This window comes from Delphinus delphis, chromosome 1 (assembly GCF_949987515.2).
Source record: "Delphinus delphis chromosome 1, mDelDel1.2, whole genome shotgun sequence".
NCBI classification, from domain to species: Eukaryota; Metazoa; Chordata; class Mammalia; order Artiodactyla; family Delphinidae; genus Delphinus; species Delphinus delphis.
In genome coordinates this window covers 36,286,682-36,300,328 of record NC_082683.1, presented here as the reverse complement: position 1 = coordinate 36,300,328, position 13,647 = coordinate 36,286,682, and the positions used below count along the sequence as shown (strand labels likewise).

General features: G+C 51.7%; 1 protein-coding gene across 2 annotated transcripts in view; it reads right to left on the bottom strand.

Moving 5' to 3' along the window:
* RNF220 (ring finger protein 220) overlaps window positions 1–13,647 on the bottom strand; it is a 217,200-nt gene that overhangs the window by 30,186 nt on the left and 173,367 nt on the right. For both annotated transcript variants that reach the window (XM_060021219.1, XM_060021223.1), the window contains exon 2: window positions 7,028–7,160. In XM_060021219.1, the coding sequence (XP_059877202.1) occupies window positions 7,028–7,160 (133 nt within the window). The remainder of the gene's footprint in view (window positions 1–7,027; window positions 7,161–13,647) is intronic.

Genomic DNA, 13,647 nt, shown 5'->3' with positions numbered 1-13,647 from the left:
CTGATCCAGGCACCAGGGATACAGAGAGGAAACTGAGCTGCTTTTGAGGAACTGCTAGGTGCGAGTTTGTTACTTTTATCTTTCCTTCACTCAGTCAACAAGTGCTGACGTCGCCGTTGTGCCAGCCCCATTCCTGGACTTAACGGGTGCAGAACTGAGGCATCTACTGTATGACACTGTTCTCGCCAGACCCCTGGACTGAAGTCTGAGTGTTATCCGAGCAAGATCAGGGTGAAACAGAAGAGGAAAGAATGAACAATTATTGTGTGCCCACCACACATGACAGGCATGGGCTAGGAACTTTAGATGTGTCATCTCTTTAAATCTTCACAAAAACTTTACAAAGTTGACTAGCAGGCTACATGACACCTCTCTGCTCACACAGCCCATGCAGGGTTTGGGATTTGAGTTCATGTCTGACGGAGTCCAAAGTGCTGCTTTTCGGTTGGCCACACAGCCTCCTAAAGACACTCAGGGGTTAGGATGGAGGGCTGAGCTCTGAGTTCTTTTTCTCTCTTCATTTTGGGGAGTGTACTTCTGACTCTGGGCTTTAGTTTACTGCGCCGGTGAATAGAAATGGAGACGTTTAGGGCCAGGATGTCCAGCCTCTCCCTTTGCCAGTCCTACGGATCTTTTCCTGGCAATCCTCTTCCCCTTCCCTCGAGTTGGACTGGTACTACGCCAGACTCCTTCCCTCTCCCTGAGCAAGCGCCCCACTGCCCTACCTTTCCTCCAGCAACCTGCTTACCTCCAAGTGTGCTTGGTTCCCCCAGACACAGGAGTCTGGCGAAGGGCCCACCTTGGAGAAGAGAGTCCGAGCCCTGAGCTGCTGGCAGCCGGGCTCCCGCCCAGCCCATCCACTCTGCTCTGCCTTCGTCCCTCCCTGTTTCCACAGCCCGCCCCCAACGATTTCCTCCCTTCTTAGTCACTCGCTGCCTAGTGAACCATGGGTTTTAAATTATAACTGGGACCCAGGAAACGCGTTCCTAAGTACAATATTCATGGGCTGGGCTGACACTTTTAATTAAGGTGATTTACACTGAATTATCCCTGGAAATAAAGAAATGGTGTGCTGCCCGGGAATAAACCATCATCACCAGCCGCCTTTGTAAGTTACACTTCGTTTTAATCTATTTGGGGAATTGTTTATCTAGTTCATTACCCAACCAAACACCGAGGCAGGCCTTAAATAAGGCTTAAGTGGGGGTGGGGGCACTGCCATCTCCACACCCTGCCTCCCGTCTAGAGTCACCCAGCCTCCCTCTGGCTCCTTCCAGCCCCTTTAAAGCACTGACCAGAGATCCTGCTTCCCAGCCTACAGGCCAGATCTCAAAGTAGGGAAGCCTCCAGGAAAAGGTCTCTGAGCTCAGGCCCCACCAAGCCAAGCCCTCCTTTCAGCTCTGTGCAATCTTCCTGCATCCAAGGCTCTTTCCTCTCTCTGGGTGGAAACTCCTGTTTGAAGGCCACAGAGAAGACTGGGGGCCACTCCCCGACCTACCCTTCAGCCTTCAGCCCCCATCTATTTTCCTGCCTGTCTGTCTGTACACATCGTCTCCACCCCATCACCATCCTAGAGAAAGCTTAGCGTGCCCAGAGCTCTGTCCGCTGTCCCCTCCTTCCTTCAGATATCTGCTCCTCTGCCATCATCACTCTTCCTGTGACCCAAGTCAGAAAGCTCTTCCTAGTGAGTACCCCACAAGTAATCAGCTAAGTTCTCTTGCTTCTCCCCCCCCACCAGTCTCTCATTATTCCTTCTCTGTTCCCACTGCCACTGCCATTGTCCTAGATCAGCTTCACAACATGTCCCCTGGACCCTGCCTAACCTCCTCACTTGCTTCCCTGCTTCTACCCCCAAATCATGTCCCACACTGGCCTCCAGAGTGATTCTCCTACAGCTCAGCTCTCTGATAGGCTTCTCCAGCTCACTGATGTTCTAATTCCCCCATTACCTCCAAGACCACCCTCCAGCATCGAAGGCTCTCCACTGTCTGTCCTCAGTCTAACTTTGCCCTTCTCATTCTAGGTAGCCGAGTCCTGGGGCCTATTGGAGTTCCTATGCAGGACTGAGAGGGGGAATGGTAGAAGATGGGGTGAGGGAGGGTGTGTGGGCACAGCCTCTGATCTCTAATGGAAAAGTGCTTTGAAAAGTGTAAGTGCTTTGCCAATGGGAGTTCTGACTCTTCTTCCTGTGTCTGTGTGCCCTTGTGCCTGTGGGAATGAGCATATGTGGGAAGTGGTTCTTTTAGGGGGTAGGTGTGAGCACCTGTGTGTTGGAATGGGGCTGTGTGCGTGTGCCTGTATGTTGTGGACATACATTTGCGCCTGTGTCTGTGAAAAACAGCCAGCCCTAGTTTGGGAGCTGGAAGGTCCCTGCTCCTCTGTGTGAGCCCTTGGGTGTGTCTAAAATAGCGTGCTCTGTGCTGTTGGGCAAAAGGGGGCAGAGAGCACACACCAGGCCCACCCAGAAGAGCTCCTCTGGGACCAACCATGTGGGAGGGTGATGGAGAGGCACCCTGGCAGCAGCATCCACAGACTCAGGAGCTGGCTAGGCTGAGGGAAGGGAAGGAGGGCAAAGGAGGCAAAGGCAGGGTAAGAGAGGGGAGGGGACAACTGGAGAGAAGAGGAAAGCAAAGAAAGCGAGGGGAGCAGAGAGAAGGGAACAGAAAGGGAGAATTGGAGAGCTGGGGAAGAAGCTGCTGGCCACATGCCGTGGATGGGGATGCCCTCATCTGGGCTCTGACCAGAACTCTCTGAGTGATGCACACACAAGCTTTGCCCTCCGGCAGGACTCGGTTTCCCCATCTGTGAAATACCTGCTTAAAGCTCGGCGCTGATGGCGGGAAGAGGAGGAGGGAGGGAGCCCGGGTGCCACATCCTCTCCCAACCTCCACTTCTCCTCTCCTGCCTCCTAGAGAGCGGGCAGGGGCGGGGCAAGGGCATCCAAGGCTGGGTCCTTCCCCGAGCTACCCAGGCGCCACGGCCCTCAGCCCGGAGGGAGATGACACGCTCCTTGGGAATTTATCACGCACCCAATTACAATGTTAATTGGCAAGTTCCTGAAATCAATTAATTCGCAAATTTTTTCCAATTAAAAATCCAGATAAATCACAAGGGCGGCGGCGGACCGGTCCAGCCTGCAGTCCGGTGGGTGCAGCGGCTGCAGGGAGGTGGGGGGGAGAGAAGAGGGGAGGGGGCGGAGGGCGCGGCTGCCCTTGAACGCCTTTGCCGGCCGGTCGGACTGTCAGCGCGCCGGGCGCGCGGGGCCGAGACAGATAAAACCATCGACCCGTCGCCGCCAGCGCTTCGGCTTTATCGATCCGACGGGAATTTCACTTGCTGTGCAGATCCCGCTGTCCGGCTGTCAGACACCGGGTTGAGGAGGGGGGACGTGCCAAGGGTTAGGGGGTGCTGGGCTGGGCCTGGACGAGAGGGGCACAGAAGTGGGGCACGCAAGACATGGCGGTGAGGGGCGGGGCAGATGTGAAGGCTCCGGGTGAGGAAATGGACGTGGGCCGAAGGGTGTGGACGTAGGGGATGCTCTGAGAGGACGTGAGGGAGGAGTGATTGGTGCAGGGTCATGGGTGGGGGTGGAACACTTCTGTGGGCAGAAGTGGATGCCCTGGGCAGTGCAGGGATGGGGCCACAGGCACTAGGCTGTAGCGTGGCCCCCAAGGAAGAGGCAGAAAGAGAGCTTTGGCCCTCATTCTCCAGACCCTTAGGGGTGCACTGCGATTACAAGGCTCTGCGGGTCCCTCCATCTCTGCCTCTATTCTTAGTTCCTGTTGAGAAGTCCTCTACTGGGAGCAAATTACCCAGAAACACTCCTGGATAGCCAAGGTATGGAACTCAATTGCAGAAGAGTGTTTCTTTCACTCCCTGCCTGTTCTAGGCTGGTCCTGCGTGTGTGTGTGTGTGTGTGTGTGTGTGTGAGGGAGGCGGGAGTGGTTAAAAGCATGGGCTCTAGAGTCAGATTGATTGGGTTTGAATCTTTACCACTTCACAGGCTGTGCAACCTTAGAGAAGTCACTTAACCTCTCTGACCTCAGTTTCCTCATCTGTAAAATGGAGTTAATAATTTTTACCTAGCTCAGTGGTTGTCGTGAAGGTTAAATAAGTTGACATAATATAAAGTTCTTGGCACACGGTGTTCACCAGGATTATTATTATCATCATTAGTATAGTCTTCTGTGGTAGTTTTAAGTATTCCCACAAATTCTTTGGTGCTCTCTCCTTCAACAGCTTATAGTGTTTGATTCTCCTCTGTTGAGTGTGGGCTGTACTTGGTGACCTGCTTCTAGTGAGTAGAATAGAATACATTAGAAGCCATAGTGTATGACTTCCCAGACTAGATCATAAAAAGCATTGTGGCTTCCTCTCTAGTCTTTCTCTTGGATCACTTCCTCTGTGGGAAGTCAACTGCCATGTCACAGGGAAACTCAAGCAGCCCTGTGGAGAGACCTGCATGTTGAGGAACTGAGGCCTCCTGCCAACAGCCATGCGAGTGAGCCAACCTGGGAACGGATGCTGCAGCCCCCGTCAAACCTTCAGATGACTGCAGCCTTGGCTGACATCCTGGCTGCAGCCTCATGAGAGACTGAGCCAGAAGCCACAACTACCCCCAACTACCCACAATTACCCAACTAAGCTGTGTCTGAATTGATGACCCACAGAAACCAAAATATTAAGTGTTTGCGGTTTTAAGCCATGGATTTTTGGAGGAATTTGTAACACAGCAACTAGTATTTTGGCCTTCAAAATTCAGCCCAGGCCTCACCTCCCTTAGGAGGCCTTCTCTGCTCCGAGCTGGGTTTGCTGCCTCCTCAATGCTCCCACAGCTCCTGTTCTTCCTGTAGAGCAGTCTCCATCCCTCAGGGTTTCTAGTGCTTGGCTCTCCTTACTCTGCTATTATGAGCTCCTGAGGGTGGGACCATTTCTTTCTTTCTTCTTTTTTTAAATGGAAGTGTAGTTGATTTACAATGCTGTGCCAATCTCCGCTGTACATCAGAGTGACTCAGTTATACACATAGAGACATGTTTTTTTTTTTTTGCGGTACGCGGGCCTCTCACTGCTGTGGCCTCTCCAGTTGTGGAGCACAGGCTCTGGACGCGCAGGCTCAGCGGCCTTGGCTCACGGGCCCAGCCGCTCCGCAGCATGTGGGATCTTCCCGGACCGGGGCACGAACCCATGTCCCCTGCATCAGCAGGTGGACTCTCAACCACTGCGCCACCAGGGAAGCCCGAAACATGTTTTTTTATATTCTTTTCCATTATGGTTTATCCCAGGAGATTGGGTATAGTTCCCTGTGCAGTAGGACCTTGTTGTTTATCCATTCTAAATGTAATAGTATGCATCTACCAACCCCAAACTCCCAGTCCATCCCTCTCCCTCCCTCACTCCCCCCCCCACTCCCCCTTGGCAACCAAAAGTCTGATCTCTATGTCTGTGAGTCTGTTTCTGTTTTGTAGATAGGTTCATTTGTGCCATATTTTAGGTTCCACATATAAGTGATATCATGTGGTATTTGTCTTTCTTTTTCTGACTTCACTTAGTATGATAATCTCTAGGTCCATCCATGTTGCTGCAAACAGCATTATTTCGTTGTTTTTTTATGGCTGAGTAGTATTCCATTGTATATAGGTACCACATCTTCTTTATCCAGTCATCTGTTGATGGACATTTAGGTTGTTTCCATGTTTTGGCTATTGTGAATAGTTCCACTGTGAACATAGGGGTGCATGTATCTTTTTGAATTACACTTTTGGCTGGGTATATGCCCAGGAGTGGGATTGCTGGATCATATGGTAGCTCTATTTTTAGTTTTCTGAGGAACCTCCATACTGTTTTCCATATTGGCTGCACCAACTTACGTGGGACCATTTCTGATTCACCTTTGGTCCCCTACACCCTGCACGGGGGATTAGGTGAGAGGGTAGAGGAAGGAAGATCAGTCAAGTCTGGTGACTTGAACTGAACAAGGGGTGGGATTGGGAGTAGTGGAACAGACTGTATTCCCCTTTCCCCCAAAGATGGCTATGACCATGTCTCCCATCCCACATGCTCTTCTGTAATAGAAGCTTGCCACTTCTCCATCAAAAGGTGGGGTGTATGTCCTTGCCCCTAAAATCTGGGTGGGCTAATACTGCCTCAACCAAGAGAGGACAGCAGAAGTGATGTTAAGTGATTTCTGAGACTAAGTTATAAATGGTGGTCCAGCTTCCATCTCGTTGACTGGAACATTTGCTTTCGAGCCCTAAGCTGCCATGCTATGAGGAAGCACAGGCCACAAGGAGAAGCCATGTGTAGGTGCTTTGGTTACGGCCCCAGCTGAAGTCCTAGCTGACAGCCAACATCAACCACCAGATGTGTGAATGAAGCAGCCAGGCGATCCCAGCTTCCAGCCACCATGTCTTCCCAGCTGGGGCCCCAGATATCATGAAGCAGACACAAGCCACCCCCTCTGTGCTCTGTCTGAATTCCTGACCCCACAGATTCCACAAGCATCATGAAATGGTTGCTTTAAACTGCTAAGCTTTGGGGTAATTTGCTACACACTTCCTCTGCTGCCTTTAACAACCATAGCTCCTCCACAAGGCCCGGGAGGAGGCTCTGCTCAGTCCTTCAGGCAGGGACAAGGGAGGTGGGGCGGAGCAGGGGGGACACGCCTGAGCACGTTCTCAAAATTGTCACCTTTCAGACCTTGAGATTCATAGAGAAGGTGGATGGCAACCCCAGGCTGCACTTCTGGGGGAGCTGCCAGGCCCGGGCCCTGCTTCCGTAACCCTGCCCTGAGGCTCCTCCCCTTTCCAGCTCCTCTTGTGCCCTTTTGAGGCTGAGGATCACTCTCCTCACATCTCCAAAACCAGAGCAAGAAGAGAAAGGCAGCACCATTCAGGTGGTGGAGCTGAGGATTGAAAGCAGAGTGGAGAATGGCAGCAGGGCCTTGCTTTGTGCCAAAAGGCTGGGACCTGTTGGCCAGAACCCCGAGTGGAGGCCTCCGGCGGGCAGGCTCCCCGTCAGGTGGCTTACCTGGCAGGCAGCTGCGCCAGCTGTTCCAGTTCTTGTTCCATATGCTCCTGCAGCTCGCTGGGCCTCAGCAGGACCTGGCAGATGGGGCAAATAGGGGCCTGGCTGTCAAACAGTGCTGCTGCCTTTTTCTTACCTGGTAAGGGAAGAAGAGACAGACTTATAAGCCGGGCTATATGTGGAGGGAAGTGCCTTGTCCCAGTCCTCCACCCCAAGCCGGCTGCTACCTCCTAGGGCTTCTTGGCCTAGAGGAAGGGTGAGCCTGAGGGTCTCAGAGCCCATGAACATCACTCAGCTTTGCAGTTCCAGAGGCTGTGGCTGTGCACGGCACCTCCCCAGCCAGCTGCCCCTCTCGGAAATCTATCAGGACGCAATCAATGCTCTGTGCAATCAAACCTTGATCACTTCATTTCACACGTTAGTGAAGCAGGTCTTGTTTAATCACACCATCACCCAGAGTATCCAGGGCCCTCTCTGTCTCTACCTCAGCCTCACTGCTTTCACACTCCCCAAAGCGGGAGAAGGAAGAAAAGAGGGAGAAAGGGGATTCTTTCCTGCAGTCATTCAACAAACATTGATGTCTTCACTGAACCAGACTTGGTGCAGAGTGGTGGGGACACAGAATATAATCCGATCTAGTCCCTGAAACCGAGGCGCTCACAGTTTAGTGGGAAAGACAGAAAAGGACCTGGGTGACTGCCAGGGTGGCGTCCTCTCCCAGTTCTTCACTTTTCCCCATGCTTCCTTCCATGGCCTCTCCTCTCCTCCCTCTGCATTTGGGATGATCTTGTTCATTCTTATGGCCATCACTCCCACCTGTGCCCTGCCGACTCCAGAATCCATTTCTCTATGCCAGATCCCTCCCGTATTCTTCAGACCCCTATATCCAAATGCCTAATGGACATAAATGCCTGAATGTCCCACAAAAATCTGACACTCTACAATCCAGAATTGAGTACTTCAGCTTCTTTGCTTTCCCCTCCCCGCCCTCTTCAGCAGTGCTCTTCTCAGTGAAAGACACCTGCATTCACCTGGTCACCCAAGCCAGTAACCTTCGCCTCGCCCTCGGCCCCCTCCCTGGCCTTACTCCCCTTCCCACATTCATTTAACCACCAAGTCCTCTCCATTCTGCTTCAATATTCCTGGAATCTACATTCTCCCAGTTCAGGTCTCACTCCATCTCACTTGGATAACCTCATTGGCCTCTGTGAGTATAACAGATTCTGAGCTCTTCCCTCCAAAATGCCCTGCAAATTGTGTACCCCCAATACACAACCACACGTGGGTTTAGCACTGGCTATGCTGACTTGGGGGCCCACTGGGAGCCTGAACTCTGTCCCCACCCTGTCCCTGATGGTAACCAGAGCACATGGTGCTAGGAAGGGGCCTGCAGGTTGCCTAGTGCACCCACTGGGATACCTAAACTCCCTCCCTTGCCGCTCTCCCCAGCCAATGCTCCCCTGGCCTCTGCTAACAGGCACAGTGTTGAGGAACCCTATTCATCTAGAAACATCCCTGTCTATCCATGTAAACTCTGATTGTAGGAAGGACTTCTTTAGCTTAAGGCCACATCTTTCTCCCTGCTTCTTCTTTCCTCTGGTGCTTAGGGAGGGTCAAATTAGCTTTTAGAGAGATAAAGGGCCATGCCAGTGATGACTAAGATGGTTGCTTCAGTAGGGTTGCCAGATAAAATACAAGATGCCCAGTTGAATTTCACATAAATAATGAATAATTTTTTCGTATAAATATGTCTCAACTATTACACAGGATATACTTATGTTAAAACTTATTCATCGATTTTCTAGAATTCAAATTTACCGGGACGTCCTGTATTTTTATTTGCTAAGTCTAGTAACCCTATGCCTGAGGGAATTCCCAGTTCAGGCTGAACACAAGAACCCACCTCCTTTTGACACAAGACTGAGGGTGATCACGGCTCTCCTGGATGCCCAGACTAGGTCATCTGAGAGCTCAGAGGAGGGAGTGATTCATTCTGGGTGTGTGTTTTGAGGAGTGGAAAAAGAGAAGGTTTAACCAAAGAAATGAAATTTGAGATGTGCCTTAAAAGAGTTCCAGGCAGAGAATGGAAGCAAAGGAATGAATGAATGAATGATTGAGTTGTGAGTTTCTTGTGGGTGGGGACCGTTTCTTAACCATCTTTTAATCTATAGACAATAGAAAAAAGACCTGGCATAGATTAGATGCTCAACGGTGAAATGAGACAGTAGAGAAGAGGAAGGGAAGGAGGGGAGGTAGGGACGAAGAGCTAACTGCCCCAGAAGCAAGATGACCTTTGCAGAGCTGGGATGTCAGCTGGGGAGGCTATGTGTGTGCCGGGGTCGGGTCGGGATGGCTCTAGTTGGTGTGGCTAGGTCTGTGAGGAAGGGAAGGGACTCTGCTGATCATGTGCCCTGGTGGCTGGGCCTCAGATGCTCAGGGGACAGCTGGAAGGCAGCTCTGAGTAAAAGAAGCAGATGTGGTCCTGGTCTGGGAGTGAGGAGATGAGGAGTCTAAGCTCATTCTAACTTTATTCAGCCAGAAAATTTCAGAGGTGAGTGAGGCCCTAGAAATTCTGCAGGCCATTATCTTTATTTTACAGATGGGGAAACTGAGGCTCAGAACTAGACAGGGGCCTCTGAACTTGGCTCTTGATCTCATTGCTTCATTTATTTATTCATTCAGCAAACACGTGTCAAACAATTATTCTACATCAGGTATTATTCTATGAGAAACTGAGATATCTTTATCTCTTTCTCAGAGATAAAGATAACACATTCCTGGCCTCAAGGAGATCACAAACTAGTGGAAAAGCTGAAAAAGAAAATCAGTGATTGCAGTCAGTGCAGCCCTGGTCAGGGCTGAGGGAGGCATGAATGGGTGCTTGTGGGGGTGGGCAGGAAGGGGCCAGAGGACGGTGGTAGGACCCAGCCGGGGGGGATGGGGGGTGGGCATTGCTTGATGGCAGGCATGAAGGATGAATAAGGGAGAGCTGACAAGGCTGTTGAAACCAAGCACTGAGGAAGGATATGGGCATAAGAGGGGAAATGGTAAGAGAGAAGAATGGAGAAAGAGTAGGATCTAGGGCATGGGCTAGGAGCTGAGGTGGAAGTATCAGGATTTCAGCCCCTCTTAGCCTGGGATACCAAGTACGGCTCTTAGGGTTTCCTAGAGCCCAGGTTCCTCCCTCTACACCTGGGAGCAGGCACCAGCTTTCCCATATACCTGTCCTCAGTTCATCTGCTTTGTTGACAGGGATCTTCTACTTTTCTGAGGTTGGCCTCAGTTTCCCTTTTGGGGAAGGGTCCTCTTCCTGGCGCCCAGCTTCAGGAATAGCACTCACAGGGATCAGCGGAGGGACCCTGCAGACTATGCCCTCCATCCCACCCCCATTTTCTCAAGGGCTGGAATGGCAGGTGTCAGCATGGCTGTGGGCCCCCTTCTTCCCCTCCCCCGCTGTGTTCCCTATAATTTTATATTGAGACCTGTGGTCATGACGTGGGTTTTACTGCACTAACGACATGGCCTGCCCAGGTTTAATGACAAAATCCATACTCTGGCCCTGGGCCTGCTCCTCGTTTGCATAATTCCCAGAATACAGCTCCCTGAAGCTTTTGACCTGGGCCATTACAGTGGCCATAAAACGGGCCATAAAACCGCTGGGGATGGCCAAAAGGAAGGGGCTGTGGTCTTGCAGGGGTGGGAACAAAGTCTTCAACCCCCTACTCTTCCTAGGCATCCTTTGGCTCTTCCCTTCCACAGTTCCCAGTGTCTGGGAGTCCATCTCAGGCTGGAGAGGCTTCCAGAAATCCTTAGTCCAGCTGCCCATCTAATGCAGGAATCCCTTCTCCAACACCGCTGCCAGCATCGCAGGTAGGCAGACCGAGCCCACCAGGGGCGGGCTGTGAGAAGGCATCTTCTCCTAGAGCATTCCTCACTCCTGACCCCGCCCTCCCACCCCACAGCTGGCCAAGCCCTCGGCCACAGGTGGGTCTAGGTCCGAGGGGCCTAGGTTGAATCCCGTCCCTCTTCAGGAGGCCTAGCTCTCCAGGGAGGTCAGGAGCCAGGCTGAGCAGCATCGTGGGGAGACGCGGGAAGCATGAGGGGATGGGGACAGCGACTGGGACGGGCTGTCACTGCTAAAGATGATGAATGGGGGAGGTGAGGCAGGAGGCCCGGTGTTATCGGCAGTGGATGGCGGTGCGGGCGCTCGCCGCTTCTGCTAATCCCCGGGCGCTGCCTCAGCCCTTGCGCTGATAACGAGGAAATGGGACTGACAACAATTTTTAGCTGAGAGATTCTTCACCAAAATGCCAGGCGGCCGGAGGTCTGACAGCGCCTGATTGAGTATGTGAGTGTGTGGGGGGAAGGCGCGCGGCCCCCTCCCCTCCCCTCCCCTTCCATGCAAAGATGGATCGCTCATTCCGCCTCCCGTCCACATTCATTACCGCACCTCCCTCCAGCCGCCCCGCCGCCGGCTCCGCCGCTCCTGCCACCTCCACCTCTCCGGCTGCCGCAGGTATCACCCAAGCAGGAGGACAGCAGGGAGCAGAGCGGCCTGACCCTACCCTCGGCCTCACATGGGGCACCGCCAGCTCAAAGAGCAGAGAGTCAGGGCTGAGTCAGGCCCTGCCTGGAGGCTCCTTAGTCGTGGGACCTCCAGAGGGTCCCTTCCCCTTTCTGAGCTGCCGGGATACCTCCCCACCAGAAAACAGCCAGGCTCCACCAGGAAGTGACTGCCTGCGGTTGTAAGCAGCGGGGGACAGGCCTGCTGAGGAGGGGCAGTGCAGCCAAGTAGCTTTTCCCTGGCCTGGGCCAGGCTCCAGCTAGTCCGGCCCTCAAGCCTTGGATCAAGGCCTCAGGTACCTGGGGTCCAGGATCAGCCCTCTGTTGTGCCCCTCTGTTGGGAACTGCTGACCACTGGCAGCTCAAGGGCCGGCACAGCTGCTCCTCTGCCATCTTGCATAGTGAGGCCTGGTGCAGAACTGGGCCCTGGAGGATGAGGGTCTCATCCAAAGGGAAAACCCTCCCTTCCTAGATCACTAACCCACATCCCGCCCTGCAACTCCCAAACATGGGATTCCCTCTCCAGCTTGGCCTGTTTGGTTTTGTCTCAGTTCTGCTGCCTGTGGGTTCCATTCTTGCTTCTCTGTTTATTCAAGCAGGAAACCCCAAATTCATTATCTTTTTTCCACGGACCACAAAAGGCAGAGCTTGACTGACTGGTGTCTGACTTAAGAATGGGGAGGGTTAAAATGAGGGGGAGGGTAACTCTAATGACAACTGGCAACGGAGGCTGGGACTTTCAAGAGTATGTACGTGTGTATACATGTGTGTTTATGTGTACATATGTGTGCGCTCCACCCTTTTTCTCCTGCAATCCCGACGGAAGGGCTTCCATTTCCTGGTGACCGAGAGCCTTCAAGCAACGTTCAACAGAGTTGCCTCTTACTAGCTGTGAGACATTAGGCAAATCATTTAACACGTCTGAGCTTTAGTTTCTTCTTGTCTGAAACAGGGATAATAACAATTAACTCTGAGGACTTTTGTGAGGATCTAGTTAAATCAGGGCTGTGTGCTGAGTCACTATTATCTCTCGTAGGACACTAGCACAGTTTGCTGTTTGTGCCTGGATCTACCCCATCCTGACACCAGCCTGGCCTTGCCCTGTATCCAGGCTTCTTCCCTGCTATGATCAAGATTGTGTACCACTCAGTAGGTACCCTGGCCCTTTTGGCTTCCATGGAGTTCCTTCTTCCTATCCATCCATACCCATATAACTATTTACTGGTTTGTTTGTCAATATATCCATCCATCCACTTAAACATTATCTGCCCATTAACAATAATAAGAGTTTATTGAGTGCTATTATATGTTAGGCTGTAGGTTTAATGCTGCACATATGTAATCTCATTTAATCCTTACAACAGTCCAATGAGATAGGTATAATTAATCTGTCTCTATCGCACTGATGAGGAAAACGGAGCTCAGAACAATGAAATGACAGAGCTGGAAGGTTCAGAGCAGAGATTTAAATCCATATCTGTCTGACTCCAAAGCCAGTGCTTTTAACCACTGCATAATACCCAGCTACCTACCTACCTATCCACCCACCTCGGTAATGATTCAATAATCACTGACAAATGTCAACTGAGTACCAGAGATGGGTCTGCTACAGTATGGATGCCATGCAGTAATGAACAGACAGACACACTCTCTGCCCTCAGGGAGCTTAAGAACTAACTGTGGATAGAGACATTCAACAAACATCCCCAGCGTGGTCTTAGAACAAGGGAAGTACGTGGAACTATGGGAGTATATCATCTGGTCTGGGAGGAGAAATAAGTGACATTTAAGCAAAGGCTTGAAGAATGACTGGGAATCAGTCAAGCAATGATGGTGAAGTACTGTTTCTAGATAGAAAACAGCATGTTTGAAGGTACAGAGGGGAGAAAGCCTAAGTGAAGAATTGAAAAGGGTCCAGTATGGCTGGAGCAGAGAGTGAGGGGCAGAGCACTGAGAGCTGACGAAAGAGAGGCCAGATCCTGGAAGACTTTTCAACTATGTTAATGATTTTGGCTTATTATTATTATTTTTTAACATACAGTGAGAAGCCATTGAAGAAT